Source organism: Lissotriton vulgaris, chromosome 10, assembly GCF_964263255.1.
Source record: "Lissotriton vulgaris chromosome 10, aLisVul1.2, whole genome shotgun sequence".
NCBI classification, from domain to species: Eukaryota; Metazoa; Chordata; class Amphibia; order Caudata; family Salamandridae; genus Lissotriton; species Lissotriton vulgaris.
Genome location: NC_141698.1, coordinates 413,466,310 through 413,489,315, shown reverse-complemented (window position 1 = coordinate 413,489,315; position 23,006 = coordinate 413,466,310). Strand labels below are relative to the sequence as shown.

General features: G+C 43.7%; 1 protein-coding gene across 4 annotated transcripts in view; it reads right to left on the bottom strand.

Moving 5' to 3' along the window:
- MAPK8IP3 (mitogen-activated protein kinase 8 interacting protein 3) overlaps positions 1 to 23,006 on the bottom strand; it is a 599,057-nt gene that overhangs the window by 297,024 nt on the left and 279,027 nt on the right. For all 4 annotated transcript variants that reach the window (XM_086941240.1, XM_086941238.1, XM_086941239.1 and 1 more), the window contains exon 8: positions 16,687 to 16,805. In XM_086941240.1, coding sequence (XP_086797366.1) covers positions 16,687 to 16,805 — 119 coding nt within the window. The remainder of the gene's footprint in view (positions 1 to 16,686; positions 16,806 to 23,006) is intronic.

The following is a 23,006-nucleotide window of genomic DNA, read 5'->3' as shown; positions in this document are numbered from 1 at the left end:
TTTAGATCTACAGTAGAGACCCAGAAGACATACCTTCCCAGACGCGAGCACTTCTGTACAAAATAGTACTGTATAAAGCAGAATCTAGCATTTCTAGGGATGCGTGAAGGCCCTTCCAATATGGCGGTCCATTCCTGATCTGTGCATGGCCTTTGTAAATCAGTGTCCCAGTGTTGCTTAAGAGATGTCAGTGGCTGTATTGCGTGCGTCCTCAGTAAGTCTGCGAACCATTTTGTGAGATGACGTACCATTCCCAATTCATGTAGGTACTGGATGGTGGGATGGGTTTTGGGTTCATGTGCTATGTCCCCCTCCACAGTGCCCGCATTGCTACAATTAGCGAGTTGTACAGTAGGAATTGGCCTCTGGGCAGTCCATCTTCATCAGCCAAAGTGTCAAATGACACCAGTTGTCCCTCGCGATATAAGTTTCCCATTGTCTGTATTCCCCCCACTTCCCAGGCCTCATGCAGCACAATGATGCATTTAAGACAATCTTAAGGAATTGCATTAGCAAATGATCATCACAAGGATGCTACAGGTATCCTTATATATGTGTCAGCGCTAACATTTTTCAGTACACTTAAAGATAGCTGGACTCAGGTGGACAAGGTATATGCTGATTTGCTCCAAAGCAAATCTTTGTGTAAGTATCCAAATGATTTACACCTAAAAAAAAACGGTTTATTAGAAAATGAAGTTGTGATGGTGCCCAGTTTGTCAGGAAAGATGCAGCCTCTCTCCCGCACCAAACTCTCCATACCGTGGCTGTATGGCAGAAGGAAGCAGAGACTGTCGCTTGCGGGCAGAGTGTCTTGGAGTGGGCACTGCAAAGTGACCTGCTATATGTTAAATGAGGGGCACGTGACCAAAACAAAGCCTAAGTTAAGCTACTTAGGAATTTTACATAAGGTTGAACTCCCAACAACTCTCTATTTAAAAACTGTCCATCACATAGGAAAATAAATATATATATATATATTAAATGTAGCTAGCATTGCAGTTGTGCATCCATCATTAGGGGTGCCTGCAGCTAGGATGGGAGGTGTTCTAATAGAGAGGCAAGTGAAGCAATGATGGTATAAACAGGTGAATTAACTGGTTACACACCTGTTCGAAATTGTAACAATGCTTTTGTACTTGAAATATGCTCACTGGGTAGCTAGCTTAATTGTTGTTCCAGGTCAGTGCAAAGAAAAAAAAGCTATACTATATAGCATTGTTGCTCTTTAGTGGTCATATCAGAATATACCTTAGAATAAGGAGCAGAATATTATGTATAAATGAAAACCAAACCAGGCTGGGGAACATCCTTTACAACGCAACTTTTACCACGCAGTGCCTTTACGACGCAACTTTTACAACGCAAACCATTACAACGCATTGCGCTGAGGGGCGCTCTAGGATAGGGAATAGGTTTAATTTACTATCCAACACCTTCCCTACTATCCACGGGGACTGGAGTTGGAATAGTAAATTAAACTATTCACTATCCAGCGCCCCAAAGCACTATGCGTTGTAAAGGCATGCGTTGTAAAAACCGCGTTGTAAAGGCATGCGTGCTAAAAGTATGCATTGTAACATCATACATCCAACCAGGCTGTACACACGTCAGGAAATACAACTTTAGCCACCCTGGGACCATGTCAGTTTCCCATATTGAGTGGAAATGATTCAGAGAGAGACTGCTGCAGGTACGTGAGAAATAGAGGTCTACGTATACATTTAAAGAAAATGTGCGCACTGCAACGCTATCATTACACATAAGTAACTCTTCTTCTTTACCAAGGGATCTTCTACAATTTCCCAAGATTAGTCGATCAGACTACATCACTAAAGTGAGAAGTCAAGCACAGAAACCGAAAAATGAATCTTATTGACTAACCTAGCAAACATTAAACTTAAAGGTTCCCTCTAGGGGACCTAATGTAGTTAAGATGCCTTAAATGGAGCTCCCATCATTTTTATAAGAACTTCGGGACTATCCCATGTCGAGCAGATTTTCTGGCGAGAACAAATCTCTTGTTAAAATCTTTCATAAAATTATAATCAAAAGCAGAGTCTTTTATACACTAAACCATGAGAGTTCAAGTGAGAAATCATGTCTGGTTGCCATTGTAGTTCTTGTGCGAGATTTGTTTGCTATTAGGATGAAGGGATGACAATGAGGTCTGAGGTAGAGGCTTTGCACTGGGACTGAATCAGAAGCATAAAAGCCATTTTGTGAAAATGTTCTTGTGAAAAGCTTCTCTTATGCACATTTTGGCTTGTGCTTTTATTTATTCATCTGTCATAGACTAGGATATTTACAAGGTTCCTAAATGTACCTTGGTCTTCGTGGTTGAGCTCACAATTGTGTGCCTTTCCTTTTCTCTTGTTAGGAGCGCGTCTCAGAAGTTGGAGATAATTTGATGAAAGAGATGACCCATTGCTAAAAAGCAAAATCTTAATAATCTCTGAACGATTATCTGTCTTTGCTTTCAGTACTATTTCAATGTTTTTTTTTTTTTTTTTTTTTTGAAAACCTTTATTTATCCCAGACATAGTACACAGCGTCAGCCTACAACCATTGCTGGCCGGCCGCTATGACAATATACAATCTTCCGGAGCACCGTGCTTGCAACAGTTGGCAAAAAAATTGGCAGCACTACAATAAACTGACAAGGGAACACCGGAGGAGGATACAGAGGGTTTCGTTTTATAATTTTGACGAATCGTCCTAGAGTCAGACAGGGTAGCGGAGTGGGCGAACTACATAGCAGGATAACCACAAGTGAACATCGTTATAATAATACGGAAGTGGATCATTACGAACAGGATAGCTAAGCATAAAGATACATGTCGCCCCAGTTAGCGCCCGCCCAATCAATGTAACATGTCAGAGATTGCAACCTAGCTTAACACGATAGGATAGGATATGGGAGGGATAACTACAAGCTAGCAACAAAAGGATCCGACTGCACATGGAAAGAGGCATTCATTACATCGGGAACTGCGTAATAGGGTATGCGCCCTCAATTGGTAGCAGAAGAGGGAAGGAAAAGCAGGATATGCAATCATACAGTAACTATGGATAAAAATCAGTATCCTGGTCTTACAGTCAAAAAACATGTGGTAAAGACATAGGCACAAAGCGCAAGGAACTTCTCGGAAAAATAACAAACCCCTAAACCCCCACCTCCCGTCTGACCCAAGATATGAAGAAGAGAAAAGGAAGAGAACAAGAGAGAAAACAAGAAGAGAGGCCATAGAAAGAAAAAGAGAGAAAGCAAGCCCCAACCCCCCCACCCTGCACGTCGAAGAGGCTACGGCCCCCCCCCCCCAAGAACGTGCCTGTTGCCCCGAGAACCCACAGAAGGGAAAGAGTTAGGGAGGAAGAACAGAGAAACCTGATCTATACCTCCCGGTAAGAGCGGAGGAGGACATATCAAAGAAATATAAAGCAATCAATACGCGCAACTACGATCAGCCATCCCCGAGCCCCAAGACCAATACCAAACCAGCACTCGAATTCCGGGTTCATGTAGTACAATGTCAGCAATAAGAGTTCCAGCAGGCCAAGGAAAAAGAAGCAGCCTCAACCCAGCCCTTTACGGTCCAATGTGTAAACAGAGTCCAGCTGCACGAGAGCCATCCCGGACGGAGCAGGCAGACCCAACGGCCGCGGCAAGATGGAGCGATGACCGCCATGGAGTGTCCAACACAGAGCCCAGCATAAAAGAAGTGTAGCAAAAGGAATACCACGTAGCGTTAGGCCGCCAAAGAAAGTCAAGCCGAGCAATAGCGCCTGTTCCAGGGGAAGATGACTAGTTCCATCAGTGGACAACAGTGAGGTAGCCGGACGCGGCTTTTGTAGGAGAGCCCCTCGCAGCCTCGTGAGACCTTGAATAGCCGACGTCTTCCGAGTTGGCGTACGCATTGACTCGGTGGGGGTCAAATCCTGCGCCAGCGGCGCACTCGTGGGCAGCTGGATAGGCAATCCGCGGTAACAGGGCATAGGATGTGGCGCGGCGCCCAGCACTCGCGGACAAGTTTGGTCGGACCGTTGCAGACTGGGGGAAATGGCGGCCAGCCGGTCCTCCAGGTCTTTGGCAGCAGCACAGTGGGCAGCACGCAGATCACTCAGGGCTACGAGGACGTCAACAATCCGCAGGGGCGTCTCAGGAATTAAAGGTGCAGCGATTCCCTGTACGTCGGGTAAATCCTCCGTAGTCGGTGTTAGAGAAGAAATGCTACCATCCCAGGGAGCGAATCGATCTTGGAGTTGCCGCTGCACACATCGCTTACAGGCGTGCGCCATGTCCAGAAGCCGGACGCCACCGTCTTTTGCAATCAGCCGAGCACTCCGCCGGCGCTCGCAGCAACATAACCAGACGGGGGGCACTAGGGCAGTCCAGTCCATTCCTGCAACTCCCACGATAGCAGGCGATATAAACAATAAGCGGGGTCCAGCGGCACCGTGAGGCAATCTCTCGCCAGTAGCGAATGGCGGCTTTCTAAAATGGCGTTCACCACGGAGGAAGATAGAATGTATCAAGGAAGGCCGGGATGACGATACATTGTGGCATTTTCAGTCTTGAAAGCAGCCTGAGGGACAACGCAGCAAGTTGGGCTGCCGCGGCCGGGAATCATAGGCAGCAGTCGTTCCTCAGCGGCCGGCGCCGCCCAGCTCGAGATGGCCGCCGCTGCCGTTTTCGGGGCCGGCCACAAGTGCAGGACAAAGACCTAGGCTCTGCCGCGAGGCATCAGGGAAGGGCGAGGGCGCCCCGTCACCGTCCCTGCACGGATTCCGAAGAATGGCACACCCTCGGAACCGGATTCGTCTCCCGACTCCGAAATCACCGATGAAAGGCAGGATATCTGGGAGGATAAGGCAGGAGACGGGAGAACAGCGAGGCGGTCCGCGGAGCCGAGGAATCAGGCGGCCATCGTGGTTGCTAGCTAGGCTCCTCCCCTACTATTTCAATGTTGAGGTATTGCGTGTCGCAACGCAGTTGTTAAATGCTCTGTGTTTTAAGCTGTCGATGTAGCATTCACACCTTGGCTGTCATGAGGCCCAAAACTATGATGTCCAATGATTGAGGCATCTCTCCCTATTGTCTCCACTAGAGATCATGCTTATCATGCTTTCCGTGGAAGTTCTCTAGATCTGTCTGAGTCCCTGGCTCATCAAGACATTCCTGAAGACAACTCCTTCTAAGGCAATCGAAGGTAATGAAGAACATATTTATTTTAAGTTATAGTGTTTTATAAAGCGTGAACATGACCATCACGGTATAAGAGAGCACTGGCCAAAGAGCGCTTGTGAGGGTTGAAGTAGAGTAAAGTCACCTGACACTAAGATACGCTGTGCATAGATTTCGAAGAGTAAGGTATAAAGAAATCATATACAATGTCAGACATCATACATAATAACAATAGGGCTCAGCAGTGCTCTACAGAGTTTTGAAGCTAACTCAGCAATTCAGAAAAAAACAAATGACAGAGGCCATTGACTGAACAATTCTTCCCTGGGGTACACACAAGGATACAGCATCTTGAGTGTCAGAGGCAGTTGCTAGAATCTAATGTTTTGCCTGGGAGAAAAGCATGGACAGTTCAGCATTTATGAATAAATCCGCACTAGGACATAGTGTAATGGTTTGACTCTTATTTTGGGCCTTTATTCCCCAGTTGCAAATAAACTGCTTCACTTGAACTCCAGTTCTTCTTACAGGAGAGACAATCAAAATATCTCAGTAAAACTATGGCAATAGAAAACTGATGTATGTCAATACTCTATAGTTAAATCTTTAAAGGCAACATCAGTTAAGACAAAATGTGTAAAAAGATTTTGGAACCTTTTGTGGAATGTGGGGTTTGACTCAGTCAATCACAAGGCTCATAATAATGAGACACTCACTAATATAGCCCTATAGCCAGCGTAGCGGGTTATACCGGCCCTTAAAGGCCTTCTCCAACGTTAAAGGCCCTTGCCGAAGGCGAGGGCCTTTAACAAAGGAGTGGGACTTTAATGGCTGGTATAGCCCAGCTACTAAGGGCTATAAGGCTATTAGAACATTCTGCCACTAGAGGGCAGAATGTTGTAACAAATACACCAAAGGCCTATTGGAGCCCAAGGGGGTTTAAATCCCCTCGGGCTCTGAGAGGCCTTTGTTCACAGCAACAGCTTTGTAAAACAACATGGAATGTTGCTTTGCGGGCTTTTACCGGCCCCAAGAAGCTCAGAGCACTCAATTGTATTCAATGCAGTGCTCCACATTCCAATGTTCTAATATTGTTTATCTACAATCTATCATCAGACAAGGCATTGTTCCGGAACACCAACCCTACTGGTACAATGGGTAGGCGTAACTGAGTAGCGGACGTAAGAATGAGAGCATGAAGTTGGAATGTATGGTGGAACTTTCGTCACTTGTATACAAAATAATAGACTTTTGTGGGTGGTGGAAGCACAATCACAAGGTGATGAGGTTCTCTAATGATTTATTTGATTTAATGTGTCTTGCTGCAGCAGTCAGTTATTATATTGCTTACCCGAAAAGAAATAAAAAGATAGATCAAAAAACAAAGTCCTGCCTCTTAATCTATCCTGCTTTTTGGCATGAACTATGGTGTTTGGCAACAGAGAGGAAATGATGGTCACACATCAGACCAAGCAGGGGAGCCAAGAATGTTGGAGGTGGGAGGCCACCAGCCCCTGCTTCATCCTCGGCTGTATCAGAGTGCTTCTACCCTGCTTCTCTCTCACCTACTAAGTAATAGTTTATTGCAATTGATTAATTAAAACCCTTACAAAAAGTACACTTAAAAATTCATACTTTTTATTGAGAGTGAAAAGAGAGGAGCGATATTAAAAAGAGAGAGAGAGAAAACAAGATATTTAAAAAATATGTTTCTAAAACAAATCACAAAAGTCTTATATGTAAAGGCGCCTTGCTCGGCCTGTTCTGAAGAAGTTTGAATGGCTGTGCTTAAAGTTTTCGATCGTATGAGATGAAGCTCCTTTCTGCTGTTTATGCATTTGCAAGTAACGCAGCACTTCCTTGCTTAGTTTCTACTAGTGACAGAAATGTCACTAGTTTCCTATTTAGCTGCGGGTCCTTGGAGTTGAAGCATGCAATCACAGCCTGTCTTGGAGTCGAATCCCTGGTTCATTAAAGTGCTCCTTGAGTAAACCTACCCTCTCCTCCTTTAGAATAGTACAGGTGCAGATAAGGTGTGCCATGTCCTCAGTACCGTTTCCACACAGTCTACATGTGCTGGCACATTTCCCTCTCTGTCATGGTGGTAGGTGGGGAGTAGCTGGCAGCATTCCTAGCCTGTATTTCAAGAATTGTTCATTTGTTTTCCTGGAATACCCCAAATTAAAATATGCCTGTGCGCCAAGTGATTTGTAGCCACTCATGAACATCCAGGAATGGCTCCTACGGGCAAAAGCAGCTTTGTGTTCTACAAGGGAGATTTTCTTTATAACTTTTTTTACTACTTGCTTGAAGACTGAATGGGTGGTTTGAGTTTCCCATAGGTCAGATAGCCCGGTAGTTATCAGTGAATCCTCCAAGTACTGTCTGGCCGGAGAGTTGGATGTATTGCAAAGTTTTTGCCAGAGCTGGTGATTCAATGAGTTCAGGAGAGAGTTCCTAATTTTGTGCCAACAGGTTATAATGGAGCCTTGTCTGAAGTTGTTTGGTTAGGCCGAACTCTAGCCGAATCTGTGCTGGTGAGGCTTAAGTTGGAAGATTGAACATAACTCTATAGACCCTGGCCATGGTGGTGTCCAACAATTTTGCATCCCTGCCCCTCAGTGCTTTACTGCCATAGACAATGGTGGGTAGAATTTTAGCTTGTGCTACCCAGAGTAGGGGGGAAAGGATAGGGCCTATGAGTTTTGTTTTTAACTGCCTTAATTTTATTGACATTCCCTTCCTTAGGATTTCCTCAAGTTAGTTTGCAAATTGACCGCCCTCGTCGATGGTTACCCCTAAGTATATATATAGGCAAAGCTATTTGCAATTGGTGTTTTTTTTTCAGGTACCAAGTATGGGACCGTCGTTTGACGTTTTTGATTGTCAGGGTTTTTGTTTTGTTGAGGTTCACCTCTGGGTGGTTTTCCACAGCGTACTCATGCATTTTGTTGAGTCAGCATTGCAAACCAACTTGGGTTTGGCTTACCAGGACAGCATCATTGGCGTACAAGATATTGGAAATGGCTTTGCCAACGTGTCGAGGGGCATGCGCGTTGCAGGTCCCTAAAACTGATGTTATATCTGCTGTATACAAGTTGAACAATGTTGGTGCGAGCCCACAACCCTGTTTGAGCCCTTTGGAGGTTGACATGCGCCTTGAAAGATGTGAGCCATTGCCTAGTTTTACCTAGTTTGGCATGTAGCTATTTCACGCCAAGGGGGGCACTTGTGAAACAGAAGCCTTACCACCACACGGCAGGTATTAGTTGACGTGTTTAATTCCACACAATAAATGTTTTCCCATACCACTTAGAACCCTTAGGATGTATACTTGTCTGCAAAGCCAACTGGTCTTCTGAAGGTTTCCCTCAGTGTGACCAGGGCCCTCCATTCCTCCTATGAAGCACCAGATATCTCTAATTGAGGTAAGTCAGAAAAGGGCTTTGAGTCATTGTTCGCCTAAATGCAATTGGTAAGGCGAACGTTTTTCTAACTACATACTGGATTGTTCCCATATTATCAGATGTACACAAGCATTTTCTAGTTTTTAAACTTTGGCAGTTCTTTTAAACTTTGTCAGTTATATCTTGTCTCAACCCTGACATCCATAGTACCACCTGTGACAAGGGGTGATTGTCTTACTGCAATAATTGGCAGTTACACGCCACCAGTTCCGGGAGAACTTTTTAATACACAACTGTTTTTGTATTAATTTCTGCATTCACTGTGGTTCACAGAGTTCTTATGTCGCTTGTTTGTCTACCACCTTTGTTCCCTACTTTCTTAGGTGGATTTCTTCACTGGCACCCGAGCAGGTGATACCGGCAGACATAATAAGGTTTTCCTCAAGTAGCGAGGGGACACCTAGCCCCGATAGGGGGTACATTGATTTTCCAAGGTCCTGAAGAAGTGCCGCCCGACGGTGGGGCTCAGATGGCACGAAACATGTTGACCACATGACTAGTAGCTATCCTGGTAGCTAAGGACCACAAGATAGCACCACTGTTTTTACCTAGACCTGGGGCCCATATCTGATTGCATTGATAGCATGTGGGTTCCAGAGGCTATTTTAAATCACACACTAGACTCACCACTTAAACCACTCACTTGCACTCATCATTTACAGCGCATTCAGATCAAAAGATCGCCGAAAAAGCATCCACCAGGCCCGTCAGGCACTGCAGCGCAGGCCAGACGAGGAGCACCCAATGATGAGGCATGACACCCCAATAGGTGTGTGAGAGCATTAAGATCTGAACTACTGATCTCCTAGCAACATTTACTCCAGCCACATAGCCCAACTACGTGCGTCGATCTGGCAGAGGAACTACTCCTCCTTTTTGATAATGATAGTTTTACCTGTATCCATGTGTTAGTGTGGAGATATATAAGAAGGTTCAAGAGAGCTGACGGAATTCTCCAAAGCGCCAGTTTCCTCCACAATCTTGCTTGATTAACATTATTGAAGGCTGCCTTTAAGTCGATGAAACAAAAGTGAATCGCCTGTTTGGTCAATCTTGCCTTGTCGATGAGCAATGACATGATTAATATGTTGGTTGAGGTTCCTGCGTCTTCACAAAACCCTGTTTGATGAGGGGGGATTATTTCCTTCTCTTTTGCTAAGTCCTGGAGCTCTATAAGTAAAGTACCAGCAAAGTATGTTGCCTCTATGTCTAGTAGTGCAATCAGACGATAATGTTTTGGTGAGGTTTTATTGCCAGACTTATAATTCAGGGAAATTATAGAGGCCTTCCATAAAGCTGGTTGGTGCACGGACTAGCTGACGCTATGAAAGAGAGTGGCCAGAATTTCTGACCAGTACTCTGGATCTTGTTTAAAAAGGACTGGTGGAATCCCGTTTGGCCCTGGAGCCTCTGGAGGAAAAAGGAACTAGGACAACTATTGTGAAGCAAATTTCAAAAGGAAGGAGAGAAGGGGCTCTGGGGCCTAACGGTACTCCACCAGCCCTTTCACCTGTGGATCAGGGTATCCTGCTGCTGGCAGCTTCTTTGGTAGAGATCACTTTCAGACTTTCCCATTCCTTACAGCTGGGTCCTTGTCATGTATGCCCTATGTAGCTGCTTCAGCTGAATTAGCTGGAACTCTTCCTGCATGCCCACCTCCCTCAGGTAAAGACATGCTCCATCCCAGTCATCATCCTCCTGTGTGCCTAGATCTAGTTCCAAATTTTCTCTAAGGCCATCCAGGAGGGGGAGGCTGTTGTGCAGAATTGTGGAGTATATCTGGGACACAGCATGTTTAGCCAATGGGGATTCTACCATCCTGTATTCCAATAATGACTCGTCTGGACCTCACACAAGAGGTCTGTGTGTTCTCACAGCAAAAGCAGTAGTTGTTGGTATTGGAGAAACTGACTCTGTCAATTCGTACTGCTCTTGTAGCTTTGTTGACTGTATCATCCAGTCGGACCACCACACATCCCCCACCTTAGAAATGTCCAGAAGGTCCAATTGTTTTGTAGTCCTCTATCTCTTGCAACCATTGCAGGATGTCTGACTCCCATAAGGTGGTTTCCAAAGTCAACATCCCTGTTCTGCCTGTCGTGCGGATCACCGGGTTCCATGCAACAATCACTATTGCCGTCGGTGTGAGCAGTGGCTTTAGCACCCTCCACCAATATAGACGTCAGATATACAATTCTGGCTCCATCATTCGCCTGTCACCCACCAGGGAGCGAATAAAGCAAGAAAGCCTAGTCCTTTATCACATGTAGTCATGTTGCCCAGCAGTAGAGCCTTAGGTCCGGGAGGGCGATTCTGCCCTCTAAATAGTTCTGAGAGTGGCCATAGATAGCCTCGACGTTCCTCCTTGCCATAGCAGTCCCCTTGTCACCTCATCTATTGAGCAAAAGGAACCCTCTGGGATATAAAAGGGAGTATCCTGTGACATGTATAGACATTTTGGGAGTAAAATCATTTTGAGAGGGCTGCTCTATACATAGGGGATAGAGAAAGACGCCTTCAATGCATTGCGTCCACTTGGTATGCCTCAAGGAGTCTGATCAAGTTTTCCCTCAAGAAAACAGCGGGTTCTTTGTTACAAATATCCCCAAACACTCTGCCTCTGCTAAGCCTGAATTCACCCGAGAATACACCATTCACCTTGACTCTTGCAACCGGATCAGTGTAAAGCAGTTTCACACATGAAAGGAAGGTAGTATTGAATCCCATACTACCCAGTATGGCCATCAAGTAGGGTCCCTCCAGAGTGCCAAACACATTCCCGACATCAGGCAATAGCAGGATTGCTGGGTCCTGCATCTGTTCGTTCCTTGCTAGACATCTAGTCAGTCTTCTATAGAGACATTTTTAACTGTTGGTTTACTCTACAGAAGTGTTAGGTGCTTGAAATAATATGAAGTGTGTATTATTGGCTATTGCATCTGTCAACCTATCAATTGCTATTTAAAAGAACATGGTAAACATAAGCAGCATAAAAGTCACTATCATTTAATTTACAAACGGAGGGCATTGTATGCCCTTTCACTTTATTCTAAGGTGGCTGCCCCTTGCTACTTTGTCACCTAGTTCTTCCTTTTTGTAGCTTCCCATCAGTATTGCAAGACTGCGCATGTCCAAGGTCACTAAGGGACAGTTGCCCTTCAACTGAGCAGACTGTTTTCTGCCTGTTAACAGGCATCCAAAGCTCTAGCGCATCTTCGTGGCCACTAGGATAAGGGGTCCTGAGGAGTTTTTCAGTACTGCAACAATCTTTATTGACAGTTGATTGTTCTTCTTGCTGCCTGTATGTAGGGTTCGGGTGCAGATTATCTCAGACAGGGAAAGCCCACTCCCAAGCTTTTCAGGGATAGCCATACAGTGCCATTTCATGGATACAGAACCAACTGACATGTTAGTGCCACAAACCTGAACAACCTATGAGGTCAGAGCTGAATATATCCATCATGATTGGTCCCTGCATAACAGACACAGAAAACAATCAAATTGAAAGACTCCTAGTCCTTCCTCTCCTTCTTGCTTTTCTCTTGCTCGAGGTCAAAGTCGATTGGTGTAAAATGTGCTGTGGTTCTCAAAAATAAGTGCCTGTGCCCCCCACCTGCACCTTCTAACACAAGTTAATCACTTGACATACTAGTAGAGGAGGGCTAGTGTAAGTGAGTGGTTTCTGGTTTACCTGTAGTTCGGATAGTACCATTGCCATATTATGCATAAATGGTTGAGGATTCTTTCCTCAACCATGCTGAACATATAGATGCACCTTCAAGTAACACAACAAACATAATAATGTCCTTGTTTCCCGTAGTTTGTTTTTGTAGCACGCAGTCAGTTGGGGGAAGAAATAGGCTCACAGAGTCTGATACACAAAGGCCTAGGAAGTTAGGATTACTCCAGGGTCTGGAGAAAGTGACAACTTTTATTGGACTAAAAAACAATCACAGGAGTTCTCCTGGAAATGGACGCCAGGCATACATAAAAGGTAGTCATCTGCTCCAAACCTAGAGTAATCCTACAACAATAAGGTTCACTGTGGTGTTGTCAAGCACATTTCCAGACATAAACTTGCCATTTTTAAAAATTCCGCCATACATGCGGATTGTCTGCTTTTGCAGATCCTGCTTTCACCAACCCAGATTCTGTGCTTCAAAACTGAAATTTCTTAATCATAAGTCGATTGTGTCTTTAACACCTAATTTGAATTTATGTTTGTGTATTGGGCCCACAGTAGGGCAACATTGAAAAAGCAAGATAAGCACAATTGTACAAAAAATCATAAGAACAAATTAAAGACTGTACTGCCACTGCTGACTGTATCCTGTGCATGCCATGAACCAGACACATCTCTCACCTGGTTGTTCCAATGAGACCTTTATCCTAAGTTCCTGTACTCAGTGTGAACTAAGTGTTGTTTTTTCTAGCCCCATAGGGTAGCTAACTATAAGATTCATATAATGACAACCGATAATACACAATAAACCACAGGACATGCCTACAGAGTTATGGTGCCCCCACCAACCCTCTTAAACCAACTATATTCTTTATGAAGAGGGCAGGCAATAAATGTAGAAAGAGATATGCAATCTGCCATTTAACCTATCTAATCAAAGATTAATGTATCACATCTAATTATTATTATATTTAAGTTTATAAAGCGCTCAGCAACCCGTAGGTTTCCCAGCGCTAAAAACTAAATGAGAGGGGGAGAGTCAGATTACCTGTCTGCGAAACTTAAGGTACCAGGGTTCAGTTCGCAACAGGAGAGGAAGGGAATTCCAGAGTGAGGGGGCCAGCCAGGTGAAGGAGCGGCCACCCATTCTGGATCTTTTGATTCTAGGAACCGAGAACAAGTACTGATTAGATGATCGCAGAGTGCGGGGGGACAGTGGTGCTGTACCAAGGAGTTAAGATAGGGTGGGGCCAGGCCAGCATTTATTCTGTGCATGAAGCAAAGGGCCTTAAATTTTGTACGCCTTTCAATGCGGAGCCAGTGCAGAGTGCGTAGAGAATTGGAGGATGTATTGGGGAGTTTACAGAGCAGTCGCGCTGCCATATTCTGGACTGTCTGTAATTTACGAATCACCTCTTTGCAAGCTCCCAGGAAAAGAATGTTCCCGTAGTCCAGTCTAGAGGTGATTAAGGCCTGGACCACGGTTTTCTGAGTATCCTGGGGGAGCATCCAGATGATCTTACGCAACCACTTAATGATAGTGATACAAGTGGAGGAAGTTTTAACCACGTGGTTCTTCATAGATAACTGGTCGTCACAAATGCTGCAGAGGTTGCGTGCTGTTTTAGATGGAATGGGTAGAGTGCCCATTTGAGAGGGCCAATGTTGGGGTCCCCATAAGGTGGTATTATGGCCAAACGGAAGAAGCTCTGTTTTCCCCCCGTTCAGTTTCAGTTTGTTATCATACATCCAAGCTGCAATGTTACTGAGTCCTGCGCAGAGGGGAGAGGAAGAGGAGTGAGAACCCGTAGAAAGAGAGTAGATGACCTGGGTATCATCGGCATACGAGTAAATAGTGAGCCCAGCTTGCTCCGCAATGGTAGCCAAAGGTCTGAAATACAAATTAAAGAGCAAGGGGCTCAAGATGGAACCCTGCAGAACACCGTATGCCGATTTATAGGTTTGGGAAGCTGATGAGGAAGAGAAGACTTGGAAGGTACGGTCGGATAGAAAACTAACAAACCAGTTGAGGGCTGAGCCGGTGATGCCAGATGATCTAAGGGCATTGATAAGAATGGGGTGGGAAACCGTGTCAAATGCAGCACTCAAATCAAGCAAAATGAGTGCCACGGTTTCCCCCCTATCCACTCGGCATCGGATGGTTTCAGAGACCCCCAACAGAGTAGATTCCGTCGAGAAACCAGACCTAAAACCGGATTGGGATGGATGTAAGATTCCCCTAGATTCAACATGGAAAGAGAGTTGAGAGTTGATGTGCTTTTCCATAATTTTTTAGAAAACCGGGAGAAGTGAAATAGGGCGGAAGTTAGATGGAATGCTAGAGTCAGCATTGGCCTTTTTTAGCAGAGGCACTATCATCGCATGTTTCCATGCAGAGGGTACTGTAGCTTCTCTAAGGGAGGAGTTAAGAAGATCCATAATGAGTTCAACGGACGAGTTGTCCAACATTTTTAATATTTGAGGGGGAAAAGGATCCAATGGGGAGCGGGATTTGATTTTACTGATAATATCAGAGAGTATTGATATTAAGAGGATCCCATGTGTCGATCAACTGTGAAGCAGGAGGATTGGTATCCCGTGGGAACCATGAATCACAGGAGATCGTAAGGTTAGATACTGTGGGAGGGGTCTGCTGTGCAGGGGTAAGGGACCTATCCTCTAAAGTCACTCGATCAAGAGATGTGATTGGGGCTGGTAGGTGAGACAGAGAAGGGGGAGGGGGAAGTTTTTCAAAATCAGAATAAATAGTATCAATTTTAGCGATAAAAAATTCAGCCAGAGAATTGCACTGTGCAGTATCTAGACAAGGTGGTTTGGGCTGACACAATGCGCCCGAGAGCTTTTGTGCTGCCTTAAAAAGTGCTTTAGGACGATTTTGTGCCTCAAGAATAGCTAGGTTGACATGTTCAACTTTAGCAGTTTTGCATAGAGAATGATATTTAGTTAAGGCAGCTTTGTAGATTTGCTTGGAACACAGATCATATTTTATGCGCCATTTGCGCTCGAGATTTTTGCAGATGGTTTTTTCTTTTTTTAAAGCAGCTGTAAACCAGGGCGCAGGCGGGTGGTGAAGGTTGTGCTTTTGCAGGCGCATCTAAGATTAACGTATCTAATTTAAGATTAATGTATTTCATCTATGATTAAGACCTTCCATTTAAAGAATCTAATCTAAGATTAGATACGTTGAAGCACGATAACCTTCCTTTATAATAACAGTACCTAGCCCGAATGACTTGTAGTTCATCCCTGCAGTTCCCACCATTGTCCCACAATTAGACTCTTCAAAGCAGCATTAACTCTTTACCTACAATTGATGACTTGCTTCCGGGATGACTTTAATGAAGTCCTGTACTATGGATCGCTCCACTGCCTCTCTCATCTCCCTCACCAATCCATCTAAAATATTACGGATCTTCGATCTCATCTTCTGCATCAAGCACAGCCATAGGTTGGTGGCTTTGGTGTCATCAAATAATTCGACTAGAGACTTTCAGAGCAGTTCACAGCTTCCAATTAATGCACACTGCTTGCACTCACTCTTCTTCCCAACTTTAATAATACAGCCATTTGTAGAGCGCGAACAGCTACCTCCAGTGGAGCCCAATACAGAATAAGAGCGCCACTCTTGTCACTTACACATAAAAGCACAATGCCTCCTATATATACCACGCTGCAATATTACACCCCTCCAACCATGTAATCTCCTACTGTGTAGTATGACAGCCATCCGGTAATGTGCTTCCATGACTCGTCAGCAGTATGAAGCGAAATACAAACACCATCCCAATTACAATGATGAGATTGCTAGTAACACAAACAGGAGAGCAGAGAATAATGGCACCCATCATCAGCAAGTTCTACAGTTTCTAGAAAGTGGAGCTTTATTTTCTGATCTTAAAATGGAGCCACAATTCAGGAATGTCCAGCACAAAAATAAACAGTAATGTGTAGTTTTGCAGAAACATGACTGAGGATTAACCATTTAAAATGTGAACTATGTTAAATGACTGAGGAGTATGCACAAACCCCAACAAATAGTCAAGCAACATTTGTTGAAAATATTTCCTGGTTTAGAATGCAATAACAAGGCTGAGTTGGGCAGCACGTGTACACAAAGTATGAGATCCTCAGCCCGAGCAATGCCAAGGATCATTCGGTAAATGGGGGAATATGGTGAGTTTGCAAGAGATCTGAAAATAGTTCTACAGTTTGCCGCAACCTGCTTCCAACAACCACCTCACATGCTGCCCTCCTTTAATAGTAATCCTGCCACCGGCCTGCTTGCATCCTGACTACTTTCAGTGCAAAACATAACAAGAAGCTCCACTTACCAAGCAGGTCAGCCCCTTCGTCCACATCTCCGATGACCTCAGAGCCGGCCGTGGACAGTTCATGATACAAGGAGTCTGTGTTGATGCCAAAAGCCTTGTTTACAATTCCCTGAGTTGGACTGTTATTAAGAGAAAGCAGAAAAAATGGAAAAGCTGGAACTCTTTCAGTCTGCAGGCAATCAATCCTTTGGGGACAGTCTCTCAAAACAAATATTGCCATTCATTTAGAAAATGTTGATTAAACACGGACCTAGTGGGTCTTTCTAGCATACTGCCATGAAATCCAAATTAGCATAGGCTCTCCTTGAACTAAGAAATACTTAATACTTTGAGAGAAGAATGCCACTGTGGTGTCAGTTTTTCAGGACACTCAGTCTACCAGTTTGAAATCTAGACCATCCAAATCGAGCATCTAAACCTTAGATGAGGCAATAATTTTCCATTGAGCGCGGTGATGTCAATTTGATTTCTCATGCAATTTTCTCTGTGATTACTGACATTATTGTACTAGCTCTAGGCACACTCATGCCCTGCATGAATTCAATGACACAGATCCACCTTTATAGAACCCAGCTTGGTTCAACTCAACTTTTACTACAGTCCTACAGAAAAAAGAATGTTTAATTATTGTTGCCCCCTACTGTGTAAGCCTACATATCCATTCCACACTCAAAAAGACCAATCACACAATTCTTAGACTTTATCACAGCCGCATTGCCTTCTGGTGCGCATTCTCTGGTCTTTGCTCATCCTTCCGTGTACCCATGCAGGTTTTAACCTAAAGTTCAATGCAGCCTCACTGGGTCTTGAACATGCATTCTGCTCTATTCCTATATTAATTCAACCTTTACAGAATATCTCTGAAACCAAGTTACTCCCTTGAAAAGCCCTAACATTGGGCTGAGAAGCCCTGTACTGCAGGTTCAAAGAGGTGTGTTCAGTTTGCTGCTTTAGGTGGCATTGTCTAGCAGCATCACATTTGTGATCAGTTTAACCTCCCGCTGTGCTTTCATACTCTCGTACGGACCACCATACCAATCTGAATTTCTATTTATAAATCACAGAGGCACTTAAAACGAAAGTTACATACTTGTGAAATTGTTTCCCTAGTTTTATTATCCAGAATACAGTCAAGGCTTAATAGAGTATGATTTATATTCAAGTGGTGAGTTGATATAGTTGGTTAGACCTTTGCAAGAAAATCACTTAGGACTATTAATGTTAAGGACATTTTAGGTAATTTATGGGGTCAGAGAATATCAAAATGTCAACCCAGTAGTCATTTGGAAGCAAGGTCAGGATACATTTCAATCTCTGAGATATAGAAGAAAGTGGCTCGAACTCTGTGGAAGGTAGAGAGACAAACACTAAAGGAATATCATTTCTTCTCTAGCATGATCTCCTCCATAGAGTAAAATTATTGTAAATTAGAACATTGGAATGTTGGGAGCTCCAATGAAAACAATGGAGTGCTCTGGGCTTATAATGGCCTTTATATTATATGGCCTTCGGCTCGGGTCCTTTAACGCTGGAGAGGGCCTTTAATAGCCGGTATAGCCCTCTACGGCGGGCTATAAGGCTATATTAGAACCTCCTATTTTTTTCAGTGACCTATGATAAATGCAGGATAAAAAGAGGGGAGAGAACATGTAAAGAGATTACAGAAGATTAATTTAGCCTTGAAAATTATATGTGACTTTCAATGAAGAGAGTAATGTTGACATCAAGTGAGAACAGTCAGTCATATAGCTGCTTAAGGGTATTTTCCAAGGAGGGCAGTGATAGTTTTATTACTTGTACAATTTTCTCTGTGATTACTGGGCAACAACAGCTTTTGCAAGTGACTATTTGTCAGGAGTTAGCAAGCATAAAGACAGCCTTGATAGACTGAAGATGGTGAGAAAAGTTGATCTATGCTCATCTAAGCACTATTGAACTTTTCAGACACCAGACTGCAATAACATCCCACCAAAACTTGGTCACAGGCTAAATTCAATAATACTTTATATGGATAATCTAGTGTTATCTGAAAAAAATACCTGTTGGTCTACAGTGTCTTCTGTCTAAAATACCAAAGTTCTATTGCGCAAATAGCCATTGTTAAATATGCAGAAGTCAACAATAATTATTTTTTGACAGATGAGAAAAGAAAAGGCTTGAAGAGGCTGAAGCATAATATCTTTAAATTATACTATCTCTAAATGATTTAGGTGTTATTCAGAAGTTTGAGTACATCTTGCATTGAACTGGGGCCAAAGTTTCAAAAGGTTGGTATTAAAAATATTACAATTGTGTCTATGTTGAAAACAACAAATTAGATTCGGTGGACAGTGTTGTAGATTTATAGTCCAGAAATAAAGCATTTGTCAGTAAAATATTATTGTGTTTGCAGTATTTTCCTGCTGCTATAAGTGCTGTAATAAGTGCTGGATGTCATGGATAGTAATGCTCTATGGACCTTTGAGGAATGCACACACAGACATCCCTACTATATATTACTGTTTTCAGACCTTTAAAGAATTTTCTAGAGTAAATGATCTGATCAGGAACCAGAATTATACATGTTGGGTATATACAATACTGCTAGGAATATAATAGCCTCTCAGCTTTTGGGAATTTATTGAAGTGAAAAGAGTATAGAAAACTCTATTGTCTCCAAGAACACGGCAGGATTTCCTGTTAGAATATAAAATAAGGAATGTGAGGAACAATCCTGATTTGAGAAGTCAGTTGTTGCCTGAAATCTAGTTAAGCACAGCATTCAGCTGTGGAACTGTGAGGCAGAGGTGGTATAATAATACATCATGTGAGCTTTATTTCCTTGTAATCCCTCAAATAGGCACCTTTAAGAGTGTGTGTGTGTCTGTATAAATATTAAAACTGAAAAACTAATATTAAAGTGGTGAAGTCACACATGACCTAACATTTAAAACAAAAATATGCTGAAATTCGCCATTTATAGTACAGTGAGTTAACTATAACTTGTACCCCCCACGCACTGCTTATGACCTAACATATTACATCACTCATGACATAGTAAATGACATCATTGATAAAATCACAGAGATACTGAAAGTTCAAAAAACTGCCACACCAGTGAATCTTTCTCAGGCCTTGGTTGCTGTAATGATGCAGAAATAGATGTAATGAAATAATGCCATCATCTTCTGATGGTGCACCTGTGACAGGTCTGGTGGATAAGGTTCTTGGTGTCTCTTTGTGTCCAGTTTTGTCTGAGGCTGTTTCTAAAGGCTGTGGGCTTATTTTCTGAGTAGTGTTTCTAAGTCTCTAATCCAGTACTTCATGAACTGTGGGTCGCAACCCACTGGTGGTTCATGAGCCGATTTATGGTGGGTTGGGAAGTCTGAGCAAGAAATAAAGATTTATTTATTTAGCAATTTATAAAGCACACAGCTACCCCCAACGGAGGTGTCCGGGCGCTGAGGAAGTCGACTGATCACAGGTGCGAGGGGACTATGAGCTGGGAAATAGCCAGGTTTTTAGGGCACTCCTGAAGGTTAGTTCTGACTCGGACAGGCGGGGGCTAAGACGGGAATGGCGAGGAGCCGCAGGTGGTTGGATCTCAAGGCCCGGTCGTGATGGTAATGCTGAAGTCTGCCTCTCAGGTATGCCAGGCCAAGTCAGTCCCCTGGTGGCTCTGAATGCCAGGGTGAGTGCCTTAAATTCTATGCGCCTGGTGACAGGCTGCCAATAAAGGTTCCTTAGGTGTGGAGTGATTGGGTGGCGAAAGGGTACCCTGCAAATCAATCTGGCTGCAGCTTTCTGAATTACCTGCAGTCTATGGATCAGATAGAGACTGTTAGCGTAGTCTAGGTGAGATGTAATTAGGGAGTGGTCTACTGTTTTTTCTACACTCCAGAGGAAGGAAGTGGAGGAATTTCCTCAGGGTACTTAACTTCCCAAAACATGAGGAGGTGACCTGCCTAATCTGAGCTTTACAGGAAAGGTCATTATTTAATCTTGCTGGGTCAATAGGCTCGGGAGGGGGATTTAGCTCCTGTGGCCACCAGAATGCGGCGAGAGGTGGTACTTCTAATTGAAGAAGAGTACCTCAGTTCAGCCTGAGACAGTTTTGGGTCGTCCAAGCTGATATGTGACTTAAAAACCTTCTAAAGCTGGCAAATGCAGCCTCTGACTGGTCGATAGTCTTGCGGACCCTCTTGGACACTTCAAAGAGGGAGGTTTCCGTGCTGTAGCCTGCTCTGAAGCTCGATTGGGAGTCATGGAATTGGTTTTTTGATTCCAGATATTCAGATAGTTAACCCTGGGCTACTTGTTCCAGAATTTGTGCAGGTGCGGGAAGGAGGGATATGGGTCTGAAGTTTTTATATTCTGCAGGGTCAGCATCTGGTTTCTTGAGGATTGGTAGAAGGTAGGCCTGTGTCCACACTGCTGGGAAGATACCTGAGCTCAGAGAGGAGTTTCAAATCTGGTTTAGTGGGGCATTAAAACAGGGGGCCAAAAGTTTGAAAACCTGGTCAGGACAGGGGTCTCCCAGTGATCCAGATTTACATGCTGATAGTTTTTGTAAGAAAGCGTCTAAGGAGAAATTATGGGAATTAGTGGATGCCTCATCAACGTCAGGATCGTCAGTGGTTTCTGAATTTGTCCATGTGGAAGGAAAAGTGGCATATATAGATTGGATTTTGTCCTTGAATAAGTCAGACAAATCATTGCATAGAGAGGACGTGGGGAGTACAGGACTGGCAATGGCAGCAGGTTAAGTGAAGTCTTGAACAATTTTAAAAAGTGATTTCACTGAATTATCAGCTAATTTGATCTTGTGGTTAAAGAAGTCCCTCATGGTGTTGCGTTTTAAATCATGGAAGTTTTAGTAAGGCCTTTCTGTATGCCAACTTGGCAACAGGGTATTAGGATTGTCTCCAGGTGCGCTCCAATTTTTTACAAAGACTTTTCTCCACACGGTGCTCAGGGGAAAACCACAAGGCTGAGGGTCTTTTCCTGGTGGAAGTGACTGGCCTGGGGGTTAACAATGTCTAAGGCCTTAGTCACCCAACTGTTAAAGCTGACTGAGTCTTGGTCAGGATTCCCTGACAGTTGGAGTGGTACCGTTGAGAGTGGGGGTGCCATACTGTTATTGGCGACATTGTGCCAATTTCTCCTTTTCTCTGGCACTGGCTGTTGTCTAGAGTTGAGGAACTTCAGCTCAAAGCTAAAGGTATTAAGAAATAATCCGACCGGGTGAGTGGTAGGGGGGCAATCACTTTCAGGTTGGGAACGTTAGAAAAAATGAGATCCAGTGTATGGCCAGCAACATGTGTGGGGGCATTGACCAGCTGTGTTAGGTTGAGTCCATCTAATGTTCCAGCCAGTTGTTTAGCTTTCATGCATTTGTCGCTATCCATATGGATGTTAAAATCTCCCAGAATCATGAAACTGGCATGCATAAGGTAGAGGTCAGCTATTGTGTCACATACTTCTACAAGGTGGCAGGCAGGAGTTTTTGGGGTTCTGTAAATTAGGATTCCGACCAGTGCAAAATCAGATGCAATCCTAACACAGAAGTACATGGTCTCTAGGGGTCCTGTATTTTCAATCTTCCTATATGTAATTTCCCAGCCCTCTTTGAGAACAATAGCCAATCAACCGAAAACCAGGCGGTATGGCTAGAGTGAGGTCAGGGTAAGAGCTTTCCCTGAGCCAGGTTTTGGTGAGGAACATTAAACCACAAGAGTTGACCTCCAGAGCCAGATGTCATCAGCATGTTTAGGGAGGGATCGGCAGTTGATGAGACAGGCCCTTATAGGGGAGTGGTATCTCAGGGCTTCAGTGGTAAGGGTAGTTTTATTGGATGGAACGTCCTTGACTATCAAAAGAGTACGGGCAGCGGTTGCAGAGCTTTGGTTGGTTAGATGACCTTAAATTCTCTGTTTATCCTGTCACATTTGTGATGATTCAACAACAGAGGTCAAACGTCAGGCTATGTCTTCTGACAAGTTTCTGCTCATTCTTTTAACATGGAATAGATGTTTCTCTGACTACAAAGTAAGAGGAGTTTTAAAGTGAATTATGTGACAGTCTTAGGAAGTTTTTTTTTTGCAACACACAAAAACATTTAAATACATGTAAATTAAATGTATGCGTTCAGTAATTTGGAAAGCAAAAAAGAAGTACACTTTTTTGTAATTCTGAAGTGTGCTGGACAGAGAGATTTTAAAAGGATCAAAACAAATAAAGCTACTTTAAATGGTGATGCACAAAAGATAAATATTCACAAAAACCCCATTTCCACACATTTTCATTGGAGTGCTGTATGCTATATAGTTTTATTAATTAGA